Source organism: Talpa occidentalis, unplaced genomic scaffold (genome assembly GCF_014898055.3).
Source record: "Talpa occidentalis isolate TD23 unplaced genomic scaffold, MPIMG_talOcc4v2.1 talOcc4.16, whole genome shotgun sequence".
Lineage (NCBI taxonomy): Eukaryota > Metazoa > Chordata > Mammalia > Eulipotyphla > Talpidae > Talpa > Talpa occidentalis.
Genome location: NW_023601653.1, coordinates 3,365,959 through 3,379,208, shown reverse-complemented (window position 1 = coordinate 3,379,208; position 13,250 = coordinate 3,365,959). Strand labels below are relative to the sequence as shown.

Sequence of the window (13,250 nt, the reverse complement as noted above, 5' to 3'; positions counted from 1 at the left end):
CCCGTCACCAGCCTGCCAGTGGCCGAGTTGGGCCTGGAGCTGCGTGCCTGGCCGGCAGGCCATGTCCATGGCCTGTTTCCCACTGCAGCCCGTGCCGTCAGCCTCTGTCCCTTGTCAGATTTGAGTCTGATGCCCACAGCGCTGGTCTCACCTCCAAACTCGAGGCCTACAGCCCAAACCCAGGGCCCGCGCTCAGGGCTTTTTCAGTTGTGAACATGTGTCAGAGGCCTCCAGACACTCTGCGTGGGGCCCTCGTGGAGGCCCTGCGTCGTGGGGGTGCAGCCGACCTGGCCTGGTGTTCACTGCCCCAGGATTGTCCCCAGGAGGAAGGACTAGGGGTGGCCCCAGCTGGATTTCCAAGAGGAAGCACTGTGGGCTTGTGAGGACCATGCAGAGATGGGGAGACTGGGCCTTCGCCCTGTGGACTGAGTGCCCCTCTACCTTCCAGAAACCAACCTGAAGAAGCAGGGCCTGCTGCCCCTCACCTTTGCTGACCCAGCCGACTACAACAAGATTCACCCTGTGGACAAGCTGACCATCCAGGGCCTGAAGGACTTCGCTCCTGGCAAGGTCGGGGGGCCAGGGAAGGGGGGAGGCCCAACGCCCTGTGTTCCCCAGCTCTCCTGAGGGGAGGGTAGCGGGCAGCCACCTTGCTTCCCCTCTTAACAGCTGTCTCGCCTGCAGCTCCGCCCATGAGCCTTGCTTCAGCTGTAGCCTGTGTCCCCCCAGAGAGGAAGGAAGGGTCTTTCCAGAGATGAGGGCGCAGCCGGGTCAGGCCGCCTTGCTCTCAACTCACCGACCCCGGCTTGGCACTCAGGTCCCGAGCGGTGCCCTGCCCCCCGCCCCCCGCCCCGCCATCCCGCTCACACCTGCCTCCTCCCTGCAGCCCCTGACCTGTGTCATCAAGCACCCCAACGGGACCCAGGAGAGCATCCTCCTGAACCACACCTTCAACGAGACCCAGATCGAGTGGTTCCGCGCCGGCAGCGCGCTCAACAGAATGAAGGAGCTGCAGCAGTGAGGCCGCCGCCGCCTGCCCGCCCCGCTCCTCGGACCCGGCTCCCCGTGGCTCCCTGCTCTGAGACGCGCGGCCGGGCCTTCTGCACTCCCTCCCCTCAGCCCACGAAGTGACCCGCGGTCGGGGGCTCTTACAAGAATGTCGCGGGCCCCGCCGTCGTCCTAGTCGGCTCGGATCGCGGGCAGCGCCACGCCACTATTTATTTTTGATGACGAGACTCCCATCCAAAGTTTCCTCCTGTCTGATCATTTCACTTGTGGCTGAAGGATTTTAGAGAACCTTTGCTCTTCCAGGAAAATAAGACCCCAAACCAGTTGAACGTTGTGAGTTGTGTCTGCGCTGTCCTCGGCCCGGGGCTCGGGGCGTGTCTGGCGGAGGGGGCGACCACACCTCTGGACACTCCGGGTCCTCCCTGCCCACCCCCATGGTTGGGTTGCTTCCCCGGGGGCCAGGCCGTCCCCCAGGGATTGAGTTAGCCTCCAGAACCTTCAGGGTAGGGACGGGTGCCCTGCCCAAGGTCGCAGCTGGCACCAGCCCTCACCTGCAACCGGCAAAGCCTCTACTTCTCTGAGGGTGGAGCTGGTCTGGCTCAGGCCAGCCACCTGGTCCTGCTCCCCTGCCCCTGTACCCCACTTGCACCCAGGAAGGAAGGTGATGGTTCCTTCAAGGTCAGACTCTAGCTGGCTGCTCGCAGGGCCCACGGCACCGGCCTCACGATGGTGCCACCAAGCTCGGCCAGCCCAGAGCCCAGCCTCGAAGCCCAGATCTCTTGACCCCCAATCCTGCCAGTTGGGGGGGGTGTCATCTCCACAAGTGATGTGGGGTGAGAAAAGACGAGCTGTGGCCACTCGGTGACCTCAGATCACGACAATGGCGGTCCAGACCAGGTGGCTCCTCCCAGCGGATGCTGCCGTTTATTACGTGTCCGCTGTCGCCGAGTCGCAAGTGCAGAGGATGCAGGCCCAGGGTGGCAACAAGCCGGGGCCTCTCCTGGGCACCCCCCACCCCCAGCTCCCTGCGGCGCTCGGCTCCTCTCGGTGTCTGCAGCCGTGACAGTTGCTCTCGCTGTCGCCGGAGGCAGCCGCGGGCCGGGCCGATGTCCAGCAGGGCTAGCTGCTGGTCCACCAGGAGAGGAGGCCCAGCCCCGGCTCGCTGATGGACCCCTGCCAAGGGAGAACAGGCACATTTCATGCCCCGGGGCCTGCGCCAGCTAGGACACAGTTCAAAGGGGGCCCTTCTGGGCACCCAGCAGGGCTGGCATAGCCTAGAGGGTGGGGGCGCCCACCACAGCCAAGAGGATTTAGGGAAGTCTGGGAGCCACACCCGTGTTCCCAGCTGGGTGAGCCCGGGACTCCCCTCTCCCACCCCGGCCTCTCCAGAGCAAAGGAAGCGCTGATGTGCCCAGGGCGTGGCCTCGGCCCCCGCAGGGTCAATGCCGGGCCAGGCCCGCCCTCCTAAGCCACCCCAGCTCCGAGGACATGAGGAAGGGATGCCCTGAGCCGCCTGTTTGGACAAAGTAAGCCCCCCAGGACCTGTGTTGTACCCACAGCCTCCACTGGCAGGCCCCTGAAGCCCCACTTTTGCCCTGGGTCACTGGCTCCATGCGGGTGAAACCATGAACAAACCCAAGTGTGGGTTTCTACCCATCTGGTGTGGTGTGGGGGAGGCCTCGCTGCCCCCAAAGACCTGGCTGCTGCAGGCTTTGACCAGTCCCTGGGCCCCGCCTACGTCTTTCTCCCTTAGAGCCCCCGGCAGCGAGTGCCCTGTCCAGCTCTGGCTCTGTCTGCAGGCTGGGCTGACTCTCCCGCCCTCCGGAACACAGGCTGAGGCTCCCCAGGAAAACCTGGACCCCGGCTTGCTGGACAGAACAGCAAGGCCACGCCCCCACCCCTTCAGCGCTGCTGCGCCCATGACGCAGGTCCTGGGGTTTCCGCGTTGGCATCGGACATCTTACCACGAGCGTGTACGGAGCCTCCTTCTTTGGCGGCTCGTCACTGGAGGAGGCGGCCTCGGCCGAGCTGGGCCCAGTGGGGGACGTGTCCACAAAGCTCTCGTCCACCACCCGGAAGCGGATCTCCTCACCAGTGTCCATGTACAGGTCGTGCGCGCCCTCCTCCGTCTCGTACTCCCACACCCACACCTGCTCCGCCTCGTCGCTGCAGGGCCAGGGTCAAGGCAACAACCAGGCATGGGGGGCCCTGGGGGGCAGGGCCACCCTCCCACAGAACCCACCCCCAGGAACAACCAACCCAGGCTGAGATCACTTGGGCTGGGAAGTCACAGGAAAAGCAGGCCCAGGTCAGGAGCAAGAGGCCAGGCAGGGCCAGGCCTGGGCACCAGGACCCCAGCCAGACATGTACCCGCACCCTCAGGATACCAGGAGGCTCCAAAATGGAGCACGAGTCCCCTCAAGGCAGCAATGACCACGTCCTCTTGCTTCCTGGGGACCCTCCCTGTGAGGTCTGCTCAGCCTGTGTGTCCTCAGAGGCCAACTGCTGAGTTCACCACCCACCGGCTGTGACCTGTGGCCAGACCCAAACTCTCGGTGGCTCAGGGTCCCGATCTGCAGGCGGGGACTGTGGCAAGGCCTTTCCTGGCTGCACTGTGTGGGCAGGTGATGACATCACAGCCACAAAGTGCCCCCGAGCCCTCACGTGGGCCCTCAGCGTTGGCTGAGGCCGTCTGTCCTCTGCCCGGCGCTGGCCCCCAGTCACACTCGACAAGCGGACAGTGCAGGACTCTCCTAGTTTCCAAGAAGAGCCGGCGGGCGGGCGGGCGGGCGGGAGGCCACCTGCCTGAGGGCCCAAGCACAGGAGGCCTGGCGGGGCTGAGTCAGGTTTTCTGACGCGTTCTGGAATCACACAGACCCAGTGAGCTGTGGGCTAGGGCTCCCTCCAGACCAGGCCCTGAGGAGCCACACTGCCCCCTAGTGGCCCTGCCTGGCCTCTGTGCTGGGCTGCAGGGTACAGTGCACGCGGATGGGGTCCCTTCCAGGGAGCCCACTCAGCGAGAACCAAGGACAGACAAGCCCAGGGCAGCAGGGTGAGGGCTGCGACAGGACCACCTGGCCCCTTGCAACGGCACACCAGGGGGAACCTCTCGAGAGGAGTGATCTTTGAGATGAGTCCTGACGGGCGGCCCTCAGGAGTGAGGTGAGCCGGAAGTGGACACAAGCTGGCCCGGCAGCCCCGCGAGCACACTGGACGTGGACACCGTGGTCAGTGTGGGCAGCACCGCAGTCAACACCTGGAGAGCAGAGCTGCGGGCCAGAGGGGCAGGCACAGAGCCAGTGGCGTCGGATGTGGGACCCAGGGGCTACCCCAGAAAGGGGGACTTCATCCGGAGAGGCCTGTGCTGCTCTGAGACCATGGGAGGATACAACTTGGCCGGCTGCTGCAGGGACTCCGGGGGGATGAGAATGTCGTCGAAGAACCCTAGAGAGACTGGGAGGAACGAAGAAGGGACAGCACGGGACTGAGCTGAGGGCAGATGGTCAAACACCCAGGGGTCGGCACTGCCCGTGGGCAGGTGCTCCCCTGGGAACCTGGGCCCCCTCCCACCTGGGCACACGTCTCTGCCAAGGCCACTGACAGCGCCGGAACAGCCACCAAAACCCGAGGCACGCCTGGCACCTGCGTGACAGGGACCAGTGGCCTGGCACCCTGCGCCTGCCCAGGACCACCCTGGAGTCCTAAATCACGGGCGGGGGCTGTGGGGGGACCCCACAGCCGGCTGAGGGCCGTGCTGCTCCATGAACAAGGGGCTTCTCTCTGACCCCTCCCCTGACCGCCGGCCGGCCTGGACGCTTGCCCCCAGCGACCACCCAGGTACAGGCCTGAGGCGTCGAGGCCGCCTACCGTGCACTCCCTCCGGGCTGCAGCCTTTAATCTTGCCGATCAGAATCTCGTCCAGGAAGGGATGGAAGACCACGTAGCGGAAGTGGACTGCAGGAGGAGAGCGCGAGCTCAGGAGCAGGCCCGTGCGGAATGGCTGCCCTGACCGGGGCCGCGATCCGGGGTTGACCCTCGCTCGCCCGCCCCCGCCACTCCAGGACGCTGCCAGCCCCCACGCCAGCCCTGTGGGCCCAGACCTGGCAGCTGAGCCAGACGACCCCACCAGCCCTTCATGTGACCCCGTCCGCAGCCTGGCCCCCAGAAGAGGCCAGCGGGAGTGGAACTGAGGGCTGGCTCCCAAGCCCGTCAGCTGAGCCACCCGCGAGCCCAATTTCTGGGCCATCCATGACACCAAAGTCAGTTCCAACCTTCCTCTGGGCGCTCTCCTTTCAATTCTAAACAGGGCAGAAGCAACTGGCAAGGGAACCGGGTCTGAAAACAGTCCCTGTCTCCCCTGCCCGCTGCAGTCTGCTCCAGGCGGCGCTGTGACCTGGAACAGCAGCTAAAAATGCCCGGAATGGGGGCAGGGGACACAGTGATAACCCAGCAAAAAGCCTGTGGGTTCGCGGGACCAGCCCGAGGGGATCCCCGCTCCCCCAACCCCAGGGAAGTGAGCTCTGTGCCCATGTGGGCTGACCCAGGGCTGGCAGCCACCGCCTGTCCCTCCCGCCTCGCTCAAAGCCCAGATGGCGCAACCTCCACCGCCTGCCCGGCCGCGCTGCCCGGGGCAGCGGTCTCGCTTCCCCAGAGGGGCCGGTCACCCTGCTCGCAGCACACAGCTGTCGGTCCCGGGGGACCCAAATCTTCCTGGAGCGCCACATGGGGTCCCGGCTGGAATGACCTGTCTTGGACAATTTAGTCTGAGCACAGGCTTCAGCCAGCAGCGCCCTCGGCTGCCAGTCAGCCAGCACCGACCGACGACAGCAGGGCTCCCCCACCCCACAGGGAGGTGCCAGGCTGCTTCCCGTGGCCCCATGGGCAAGAAGTGTGGGGAAGAGGGGGCAGCTGGCCCTCCTGGCCCTCTGGACCACACGGAGAGGCACAGCCTCGTGAGGACCTTGCAGGGGGCACATGAGGGCAGCCAGGGGCCGCTGACGCACAGGACGGAAAAATCCTGCCCCCATATGACCTAAGCCCACGGGGCCTCTGCCGGGTCTGTGCCCAGTGTGGGCACTGGTTTACAGGCCCCACAGGACAACACGGGGCCTGTGCCCGGGAGCGCCGGTCTGGAACCACCACAGCCAGAAGCCAGGGTGGGCAGCCAAGGGCCGTTCAGCAGGCAGGTGGGGAAGCGAGGGCGCTCGACCTGGAAGGTCAGCCTCGCGGACAAGGGGCTGATGGGTGGAGCAAGGACGGACTCTGAAACCCCAGACCAAGCAAAACAGGCCAGTCACAGAAGGCGACCGCGTGTTCTACTCTGTGAAACGTCTGGAGACGTTGCTCGAGGGAAGTCTGGAGGCACTGGGCGAAGGGGACAGGGAGGAGCGGAGAATGAGGCTCGGGGTGGAAACGCTCGGCCGTCGGCGGGGGCGGTGAAGGGAGCGGCACGAGGATGACAGCTCACTTGAAAAACAAGAAGGAGGGCCCGGAGCAGCTGCTGGTTCGCCAGCCAGGACAGGGCTGTAGTGGGGTCACCGTCCCAAAACCCCACCTGCAGTCCCAGGGTTGTTTAGCCTGAGGTGGGACCCTGGGGGCAAACACTGACCCACGAGGCCTGTTCTGAGCGGCGGCTTGGCCCGTTGACCCCGCGAAGCAGGGTGGACGCGGGAGGTCGTGGGCATCTGCAAAGGACAAATACTCTGACCTCACCTGTATGAGCCCCTGGGGGAGCCAAGTTCCTAGAGACCCGTTTCTTGGGGACACGTCTGTGAGAACTCACTGGTATCCGAGAGGCCGACCCGGCGGCCCCCTGGCGCTTCTGGAGCACCCAGACATCTCTGTGCGAGGCTGCCCGTGAGAGCTAGGAGGGCACCTCAAACGTGGCCTGATGTTCCAACAGTATGTGGGGACCCCAGAGGCTGGCGTCCGCAGGCCCGGGCGGGCAGAGAGGCTCAAGTCACCCGCCTGGGGAGCCCGGGGCGGCCATGGCCGCCAGGGCTCTTCTCAAGGGAATCCCCTCCGCCCTCCCGCCTTCTGGGTGGTGACCCTTTCTCAGTGGGGTGCATCGCGACTGCGGCTCCAGCACGCGGCAGAATCTCCGTCCCCCTCCCGCGAGCTGCGGCGCCAACAGGCCGAGTGCAGAGCATCGCTGCGCCTGCGCACTGGGTGGCCGCGCGTGGGCTCCTGGACTCGCGGGTGGAGGTGCGGCCGCCCGGGCGGAGATGACCACAGGCCGGCCCCTCCCGGCAAGCGGACGGCCACCGTCAGGTGCCACCCGGCCCTGGCCCACCTGGCTGACCCACAGGGCCGGGAGAAAGTTTCGAGCCGCGAGCCGTCCAGCACCAGCCCTGGGCCAAGGCCCGGTCCTGAGAGCTCGGCCCAAGTCTACTCAGCTCTACTCACTGCGGCCCTGAGATCAACGCACTGTTACCTGCATCTCAGAGGTGAGGAAGCAGGCCCAAAGGGGTGACCTGTTCCGCTCAGGGCGTGCGGCCAGTAAGTGGCAGAGTTGGGATCTGAACCCAGGACCAACTGTTAACCGTTATGTCCCACGGTGCCGGCAGGTCCCCCAGCCCCTCCAGCCTCCGGAGCAGGGACAGCTCTCCTCTGCTCCCCACACTTTTAACCCAGGCGTGACCACACGCAGGGTTTCTGCCCCTCTGACCTCCCCCGGACCCCGCAGCCTGAGAGCAAGCGCAGAGCTTGGTAGCAGAGCAGACCAGATGAGGCTCAGAGAGGCCTGGAGGGTCACTTTGTCCACCTCACAGATGAGGAAACTGAGGCCAAGAGAGGAAAGATTCTGCCCATCGTCACCCAGTCAATTCCTGGCAGAGTCAGGTCTAGACCCCAGGGCCCCTCACCCCCCAGTCAGGACTCCCACCACCGAAACCTGAGCACCAAGAAACTCAATGCCCCAGAAGAGGGGCACCCACCTTTGGTGTGTGATGCGCCATCCCCTGGAAACACATAGGCATCCTCCAGCTTGGTGATGTCAAACAGGCAGATGCAGAGCCCCACGCTGTAAACGACCTGTATGCATCATGAACACTCGCAGCGACCCTGAAGCCGGCCCCCAGACACCCTCACCCCACAGGGCAGGTCTGATGAGCCCGTTTTACAGCTGGAAATGAGCTGGGATGCTGCCCGAGGGAATCATGGGTAAGGAACCCCTGGAAAGAACAAGGTCTTTGGTGACCAGACAGATCCAGGTTACAACGCCAGCGCCACCACTGAGTGACCTCTGAGATCACTTCTCTGAGCCTTACTTTCCCCATCTGCAAAGATGGAAATACCAACTATCGGGTTGTTAAATAAAGGAGATAATAAACTACTGGCAAATTGGTAAAGTTTATGAAGAAAAACTCTCAGAAAAGAAACCCCAGAAAAACCCCAGATCTCTACACCCCCAGTCCCTTCTGTGACCTCAGCCTCTACGGAAAGGACTTTTCTCCTCTCTAAAGCCAGCCAATCTTCCTCTTTCTGGCTCCTTTTGTCCAGTGAATGAGACCAATATCCCATAGTCCTGCAGGCTCTGTGGTCTTGTTCCTGCCCCCTTTCCAGCCTGTCCAGGCCACATGGGCCTCCTCTGTGCAATGACAGGTGCAATATTCCCGCCTGCCACAGGGCCTTTGCATATCTGTTTCCTCTGCACAGCCCTCTCTCACCCTGAAAATGAATGCTGTGGTTAGTTCCTCTTTACCATCAGATCTCAGCTTCAGCACCCTCTCGCCCTCACAAAGCCATTCGTCTCCCTCATTCTTTCCTTTGTTCCACAGCCTTGTAAATGCCCGTCCTTCCTAGAATTTATCTCAACCTGTCATCACACCCTCTCACTGACAGCGGCTTTCCCCACCACACCACAGGAAAGATCTTGCCTATCTTATTCAATCAGCAGACAATTCTGGAACATCTACTCTGTGCTAGGCTCTGGCTAGATGTGGAGCACACTTCAGGCAAGACGTGGAGAGGGAAAGAGGAAAACTAACCAAATAACCAAAGAGAAGAAAAAAGAAAAGAACCTGCGGTACATGCTAAGAAGAAAAGAGAGATGACACAGGATAACTGAGAAGGACTCTGACCAGCTGGCACCAAGGCACAGACCTGGCACAAATATTTTTGCAGAGATTGAGGGATAAGCCTCCGACCTTAGCTCTCCACGACCAGTACTGCGCGTCTCGCAGAGCCTGCGAGCGCAGGGCTGGAAGGGCAGTGAAGATCACCTTCATTTTACAAATTGAAACTGAGGCCCAGAGGGGTACATGGTCTGCCCGAGATTGCCAGGGCATTTGGAGGTGCAGAGTCTAGCGCTTGCCAGGTACAAGAGAAACCCAGTTTCTCTTTTGATTTCCCCCGACACCCTGGAAAGCAGTCCCCACACACACCTGCGGAGAAACAGTTCTGAGGCGTTAAGCCCCGCCAGGCCTGCAGCGGCCGGTGGGCAGTGCGGGGCCCTCGGGTGCCACGGCTGGTTACCCCAAGTCCTGCCACCCCGGGCGCGGTACCTTGTTGGCCAGCTTCTTGTTCAGCTCCTCGGCAATGGAGTCATTGAGCTTCCTCTCGAACTGCCAGGGCGGGATCCGCACGGTGTCCACCATCTCCACCAGGACGAACATCCCGGCCGCGCTGGGGCCCTGGGGGCGGACGGGCCCGTCACGCGCCGCGGCCGGCAGTGGGGCTGCGCGGAGGGCCCGGGTGCCCGCGTGGGGCGTGCGCCGCCACCGCGAAGGGGGAAACCGAGGCTGGGGCGCGGGGCTCCCGGGCCAGGCCAGGGATGCGCGGCCCCGCCCGACCCACCGACCGACCGCGCGCCACGCGCCCCGCGCCCGCGCCCGCGCCACGAACCCGCCCGCGGCGGCGGCAGGACCTGGGGCGAGAGGCCGCATCCGGTCGCTTCCGGGGAGACCACCAATGAGGAGCCTCTGCGGGCGGCGTGGGCGGGGCCAACGCCGCTGCGGAGGGGCGGGGCCGGGGCGGGCTCGGGGCGGGGCCTCCCACTACCGCTCCCCCGGGAGCCGCCCACGCGCCGAAAGCGCTTTCTGGTTGCCAGGCGACCGCGGGGCCGTAATGGCGCGGGGTCGCGGGTCTGACCGGCGCCGCGCTCCCGCCCTCCGGCCTCCGGCCTCCGGCCTCCGCCCTCCGGCCTCCGCCCTCCGCTCTCCTGGCCCGTGTCGAGCCGTCTCTGCGCCGCGGCCAGAGTGAGCCTCTCCGCGCGCGGCACGGGGCGCGTACACCCCGCAGCACCCCGCAGCACCCCGCAGCACCCCGGAAGCGGGCGGCCGTCTGGAGAGGCGGGGCCGGCCCGGGGGCAGGACGTTCCGCGGCCCTCGGGAGGTGGCGCCGCAGGGGCGGGCGGCTGCCGGGCTCGTCGGCCTCACACTTCAGAGCTGCGCGTCTGACTGCGGCCGCCCTGCCTCTCAAACGTCTTTCCAGTGGGGAAAATTTGGGTGCCCTGACCCAACTTCATCTCAGAAGGGGCTGCAGAAGCCGGGGGAGAGCAGATGTGATGCTTTCGAGGAATCGAAAGTACTTCAGTTGATTTACTTATTTATTTTTGTGTGTGTGTGGAACCCTCGCCGGGGAACGAACCGGCGCTGCAGAGGCTGCGGCAGCCTCGCAGCCCAGCGCTCAGCCGCTGCGCCAGCCAGCAGGGGAGGCCCTTTTCAGTTCATCTATAAAGGAGATGAGAACTGGTGAGATTGGAGACTTGGGCAGGGCCAGGCCACAAGGGCCTTCTCATTATAATTTACTTAATATTCTCACAATAGCTATTTTAGGTATCATTTATCATATTATCGTTTATTATTCATTTTCCTCATCTAAGGCAGAGAGGTTAAGTAGGGCACTCAAGGTCATGTAGCTAACAGGTGGGCCAGCCGGGATTCAGGCAGCAGAGCCACCAGCCTAACTAACCATGGGCTGTCACCTCCCCAGGAAGGCTCAGGAGGTTAGAGCTGAGGAAGGACACCGTGACACATCAGTGGGTGGGACCAGGTGGGTGGAGACCAGGAGGACCTTACTGGGTGGCTCCTGTAAGAGATGGCTGAGCAAGGCTGGTAGCCCTGTTGAGCCAATCTGGGCGGAAGCCAGCTGTCTTCAGGGGTGGAAAGGGTGGGCTCAGCCCCAGGGTGGACCACCTGGGGACGGAAGTGGGCAGATGCAAGCCTGAAGGCACTGGGCAGCGGCTGGGTCGGGTGGTAGGCCTTGCCTGAGAGGGGAAACTGGAGGAAGGCCAGGCTGGGGGCAGGGGGAGGTGGAGGGGGGGGCAGCTCTGCAGGGTTAGTGTTCCGGGTTCCCAGGCCCCCTGCACAGTATTCAGCCTGCAGGGATTTGTTGGCACGTTTGGTTCACTCACTGGTGAAAGCAGGGACCAGGCCTTTTTATTCACTCTCCACGTCTTTCCATGGACAATTTGGGGTGACTCGCAAAAGCACACAGGGCACTTGGTCTGCGAGTCTGTGACAGCAGAGGGCTCGGTCCCTCTCTCCACATGCTGTGGTCCGACCCCACCTGGCGCATGGTCAGGGCTTGTGAATGTGTGTCATTTGAATAGACAAAGGCTTGCAGAACGATGGCTAAGAGGGTAGCAGTGAGGGGGAACGAGGGTTGGAAACTAATGAGGGCCAGAGGCGGCTGTGGAGCGGGTATGAAGGACAAGCTCCCGCGCGGGAGCACACTGGCTGCACCGCCGGCCAGGGCGCCTCGCTGGAAAATGGAGGTTAAAATGGAGCCGCCAGGACTGTCCATCAGTGGAGGGATGGATAAGAGAAATTACATGTATACGGCGTGCCATACAGTGGGATGACATGACGTCATTAAAGATTTATTTATTTATGCATACAAGAGCTGGGGTGCAGGCCAGAGGTGTGGGGGGCGAGAGGACTCACCAGAGACAGAGCAGGGAGCAGAACAGGAGGACTGACTGAAATACACTGCTGAGGGGAGGAGCGGGCGAGACAGGAGAGGTCTGCTGCGCCATGTGGGTTTCTCCCTGGCCGGGGATTGAACTCATGCTGCAGTGGCTGCGGACCGCTTCAAAGGTTGCGTCTTAACCCCTTGCGCCACCAGGGAGGCCCCACGGCATCATTAAAAAGGCACGAGAACACTGCACTGCTTATGGAATGGTGTTGGGGACACATGGATAAGACGAGGTGCAGAATGCGCGCATGCAGGACGTCCCCATTAGTGTAAAAAAGAGAAAACACTGCCACTGCGTGGGCACAGCCTGTGCCAGTTTATGCATAAAATAGCTCTGGGAGGGGGCACAAGCCTCGGGGCACTGGGTGTCTGCCGGGTGAAGAGGGAGGGGAGACCAGTGGCAGAACTTGTTAGCAAAGCCCTGAGGGCTGATGCTTGGAGGCTTGCGACTAGTGTACTTGTCCAAAGATGAATGAAATCAAAAACTGGGCCTCCACAGTGGCGCAGTGGTTGAGCGCTGGGTTGCGAAGCTGCCCGCGGCCTCTGCTGTGCCGGTTCGATCCCTGGCTACTCCCTGGCCACCGGAGGAGGGTCCCACATGGCGCGCAGACCTCTCCTGCCGCCCGCTGCTCCCCTCAGCAGTGTACTTGGGTCCTTCTGCGCTCCCCGCTCTGGCTCTGGTGAATTCTCTCACCCTCCCGCACTGACTGTACTGCATGTCCAAAGATAAATAAAACATGAATAAATCAAAGATGAATGAAATCAAAATGTTAAAAACCATTAAGTTTTTTTCACATCTTAAATCTTTTCTGGGGCCCCTTCCCCTCCTGTTTGCTGCTCCTGGCAGGCGTTTGTCCCCCTCAACCAAACTGCTTCACAGGGTCACCGGTGGCCTCCAGGCTCCAGGTCGCAGGTGGCAAACCTCCGTCCTCAGCCTGCGGGGCTGACCACGCCCTCCTCGCCCAGAGCACTTGCCACCCGCCTGCCAGGAGCCCACACTTGCATTCTTCTCCCCTTCCTCTTCTCCCCGCTGGTGTTGGGGCCTCAGGGCCAGGCCTGGTGACCTCATGTGATCCCATGGCTTTGAGCAGAGGCCTCTCCCGGCCCCCCAGGCCCTCACCGGGTCCCTCTGTCCACCCGCCTGCCCCTCACCTCCGCTCACACACTCAAACGGAGACAAAATGGAGCCCCTGGTCACGGCTGCCCCGGCCGCCCTGACCACCTGCTCCCACCTCACAACAGGACTTCGCCATCCTGCCCGTTGCTCAGGCCCAAACCCAGGAGTCACCCCCGACGCCTCTTCCTCTCTCTCACCCGCGTGAACC

At 63.1% G+C, this 13,250-nt stretch overlaps 2 protein-coding genes across 3 annotated transcripts in view; one reads left to right on the top strand and one right to left on the bottom strand.

Moving 5' to 3' along the window:
* Positions 1 to 1,362, top strand: part of ACO2 (aconitase 2) — a 37,148-nt gene extending 35,786 nt beyond the window's left edge. Inside the window, exons 17-18 of the mRNA XM_037513469.2 lie at positions 449 to 570; positions 887 to 1,362. Of these exons, the coding sequence (XP_037369366.1) occupies positions 449 to 570; positions 887 to 1,021 (257 nt within the window). The 3' untranslated portion in view covers positions 1,022 to 1,362. The remainder of the gene's footprint in view (positions 1 to 448; positions 571 to 886) is intronic.
* Positions 1,154 to 9,907, bottom strand: POLR3H (RNA polymerase III subunit H). Of its 2 annotated transcripts, none has more exons than XM_037513473.2 (7): positions 9,875 to 9,907; positions 9,513 to 9,641; positions 7,944 to 8,040; positions 4,876 to 4,962; positions 4,398 to 4,461; positions 2,973 to 3,174; positions 1,154 to 2,181 (listed from the first exon to the last, which is right to left on the bottom strand). In XM_037513473.2, the coding sequence occupies exons 2-7, from the start codon at positions 9,621 to 9,623 to the stop codon at positions 2,128 to 2,130; spliced, it is 615 nt and encodes a 204-aa protein (XP_037369370.1). In that variant the 5' UTR covers positions 9,624 to 9,641; positions 9,875 to 9,907; the 3' UTR covers positions 1,154 to 2,127. The 2 variants fall into 2 exon arrangements, with proteins under 2 accessions (XP_037369370.1, XP_037369369.1); XM_037513472.2 differs by having other exon boundaries at positions 9,853 to 9,878.
* Between the last annotated feature and the right edge of the window lie 3,343 nt (positions 9,908 to 13,250).

Coding starts and splice junctions, on each gene's coding strand:
- POLR3H (XM_037513473.2), bottom strand. CDS start 9,623: ATGTTCGTCCTGGTGGAGATGGTGGACACCGTGCGGATCCCGCCCTGG. Junction 4,963..7,943: donor TGGCGCATCACACACCAAAG/GTGGGTGCCCCT, acceptor CTCCTCCTGCAG/TCCACTTCCGCTACGTGGTC. Junction 2,182..2,972: donor AGGCTCCGTACACGCTCGTG/GTAAGATGTCCG, acceptor CTCCCTTGGCAG/GGGTCCATCAGCGAGCCGGG.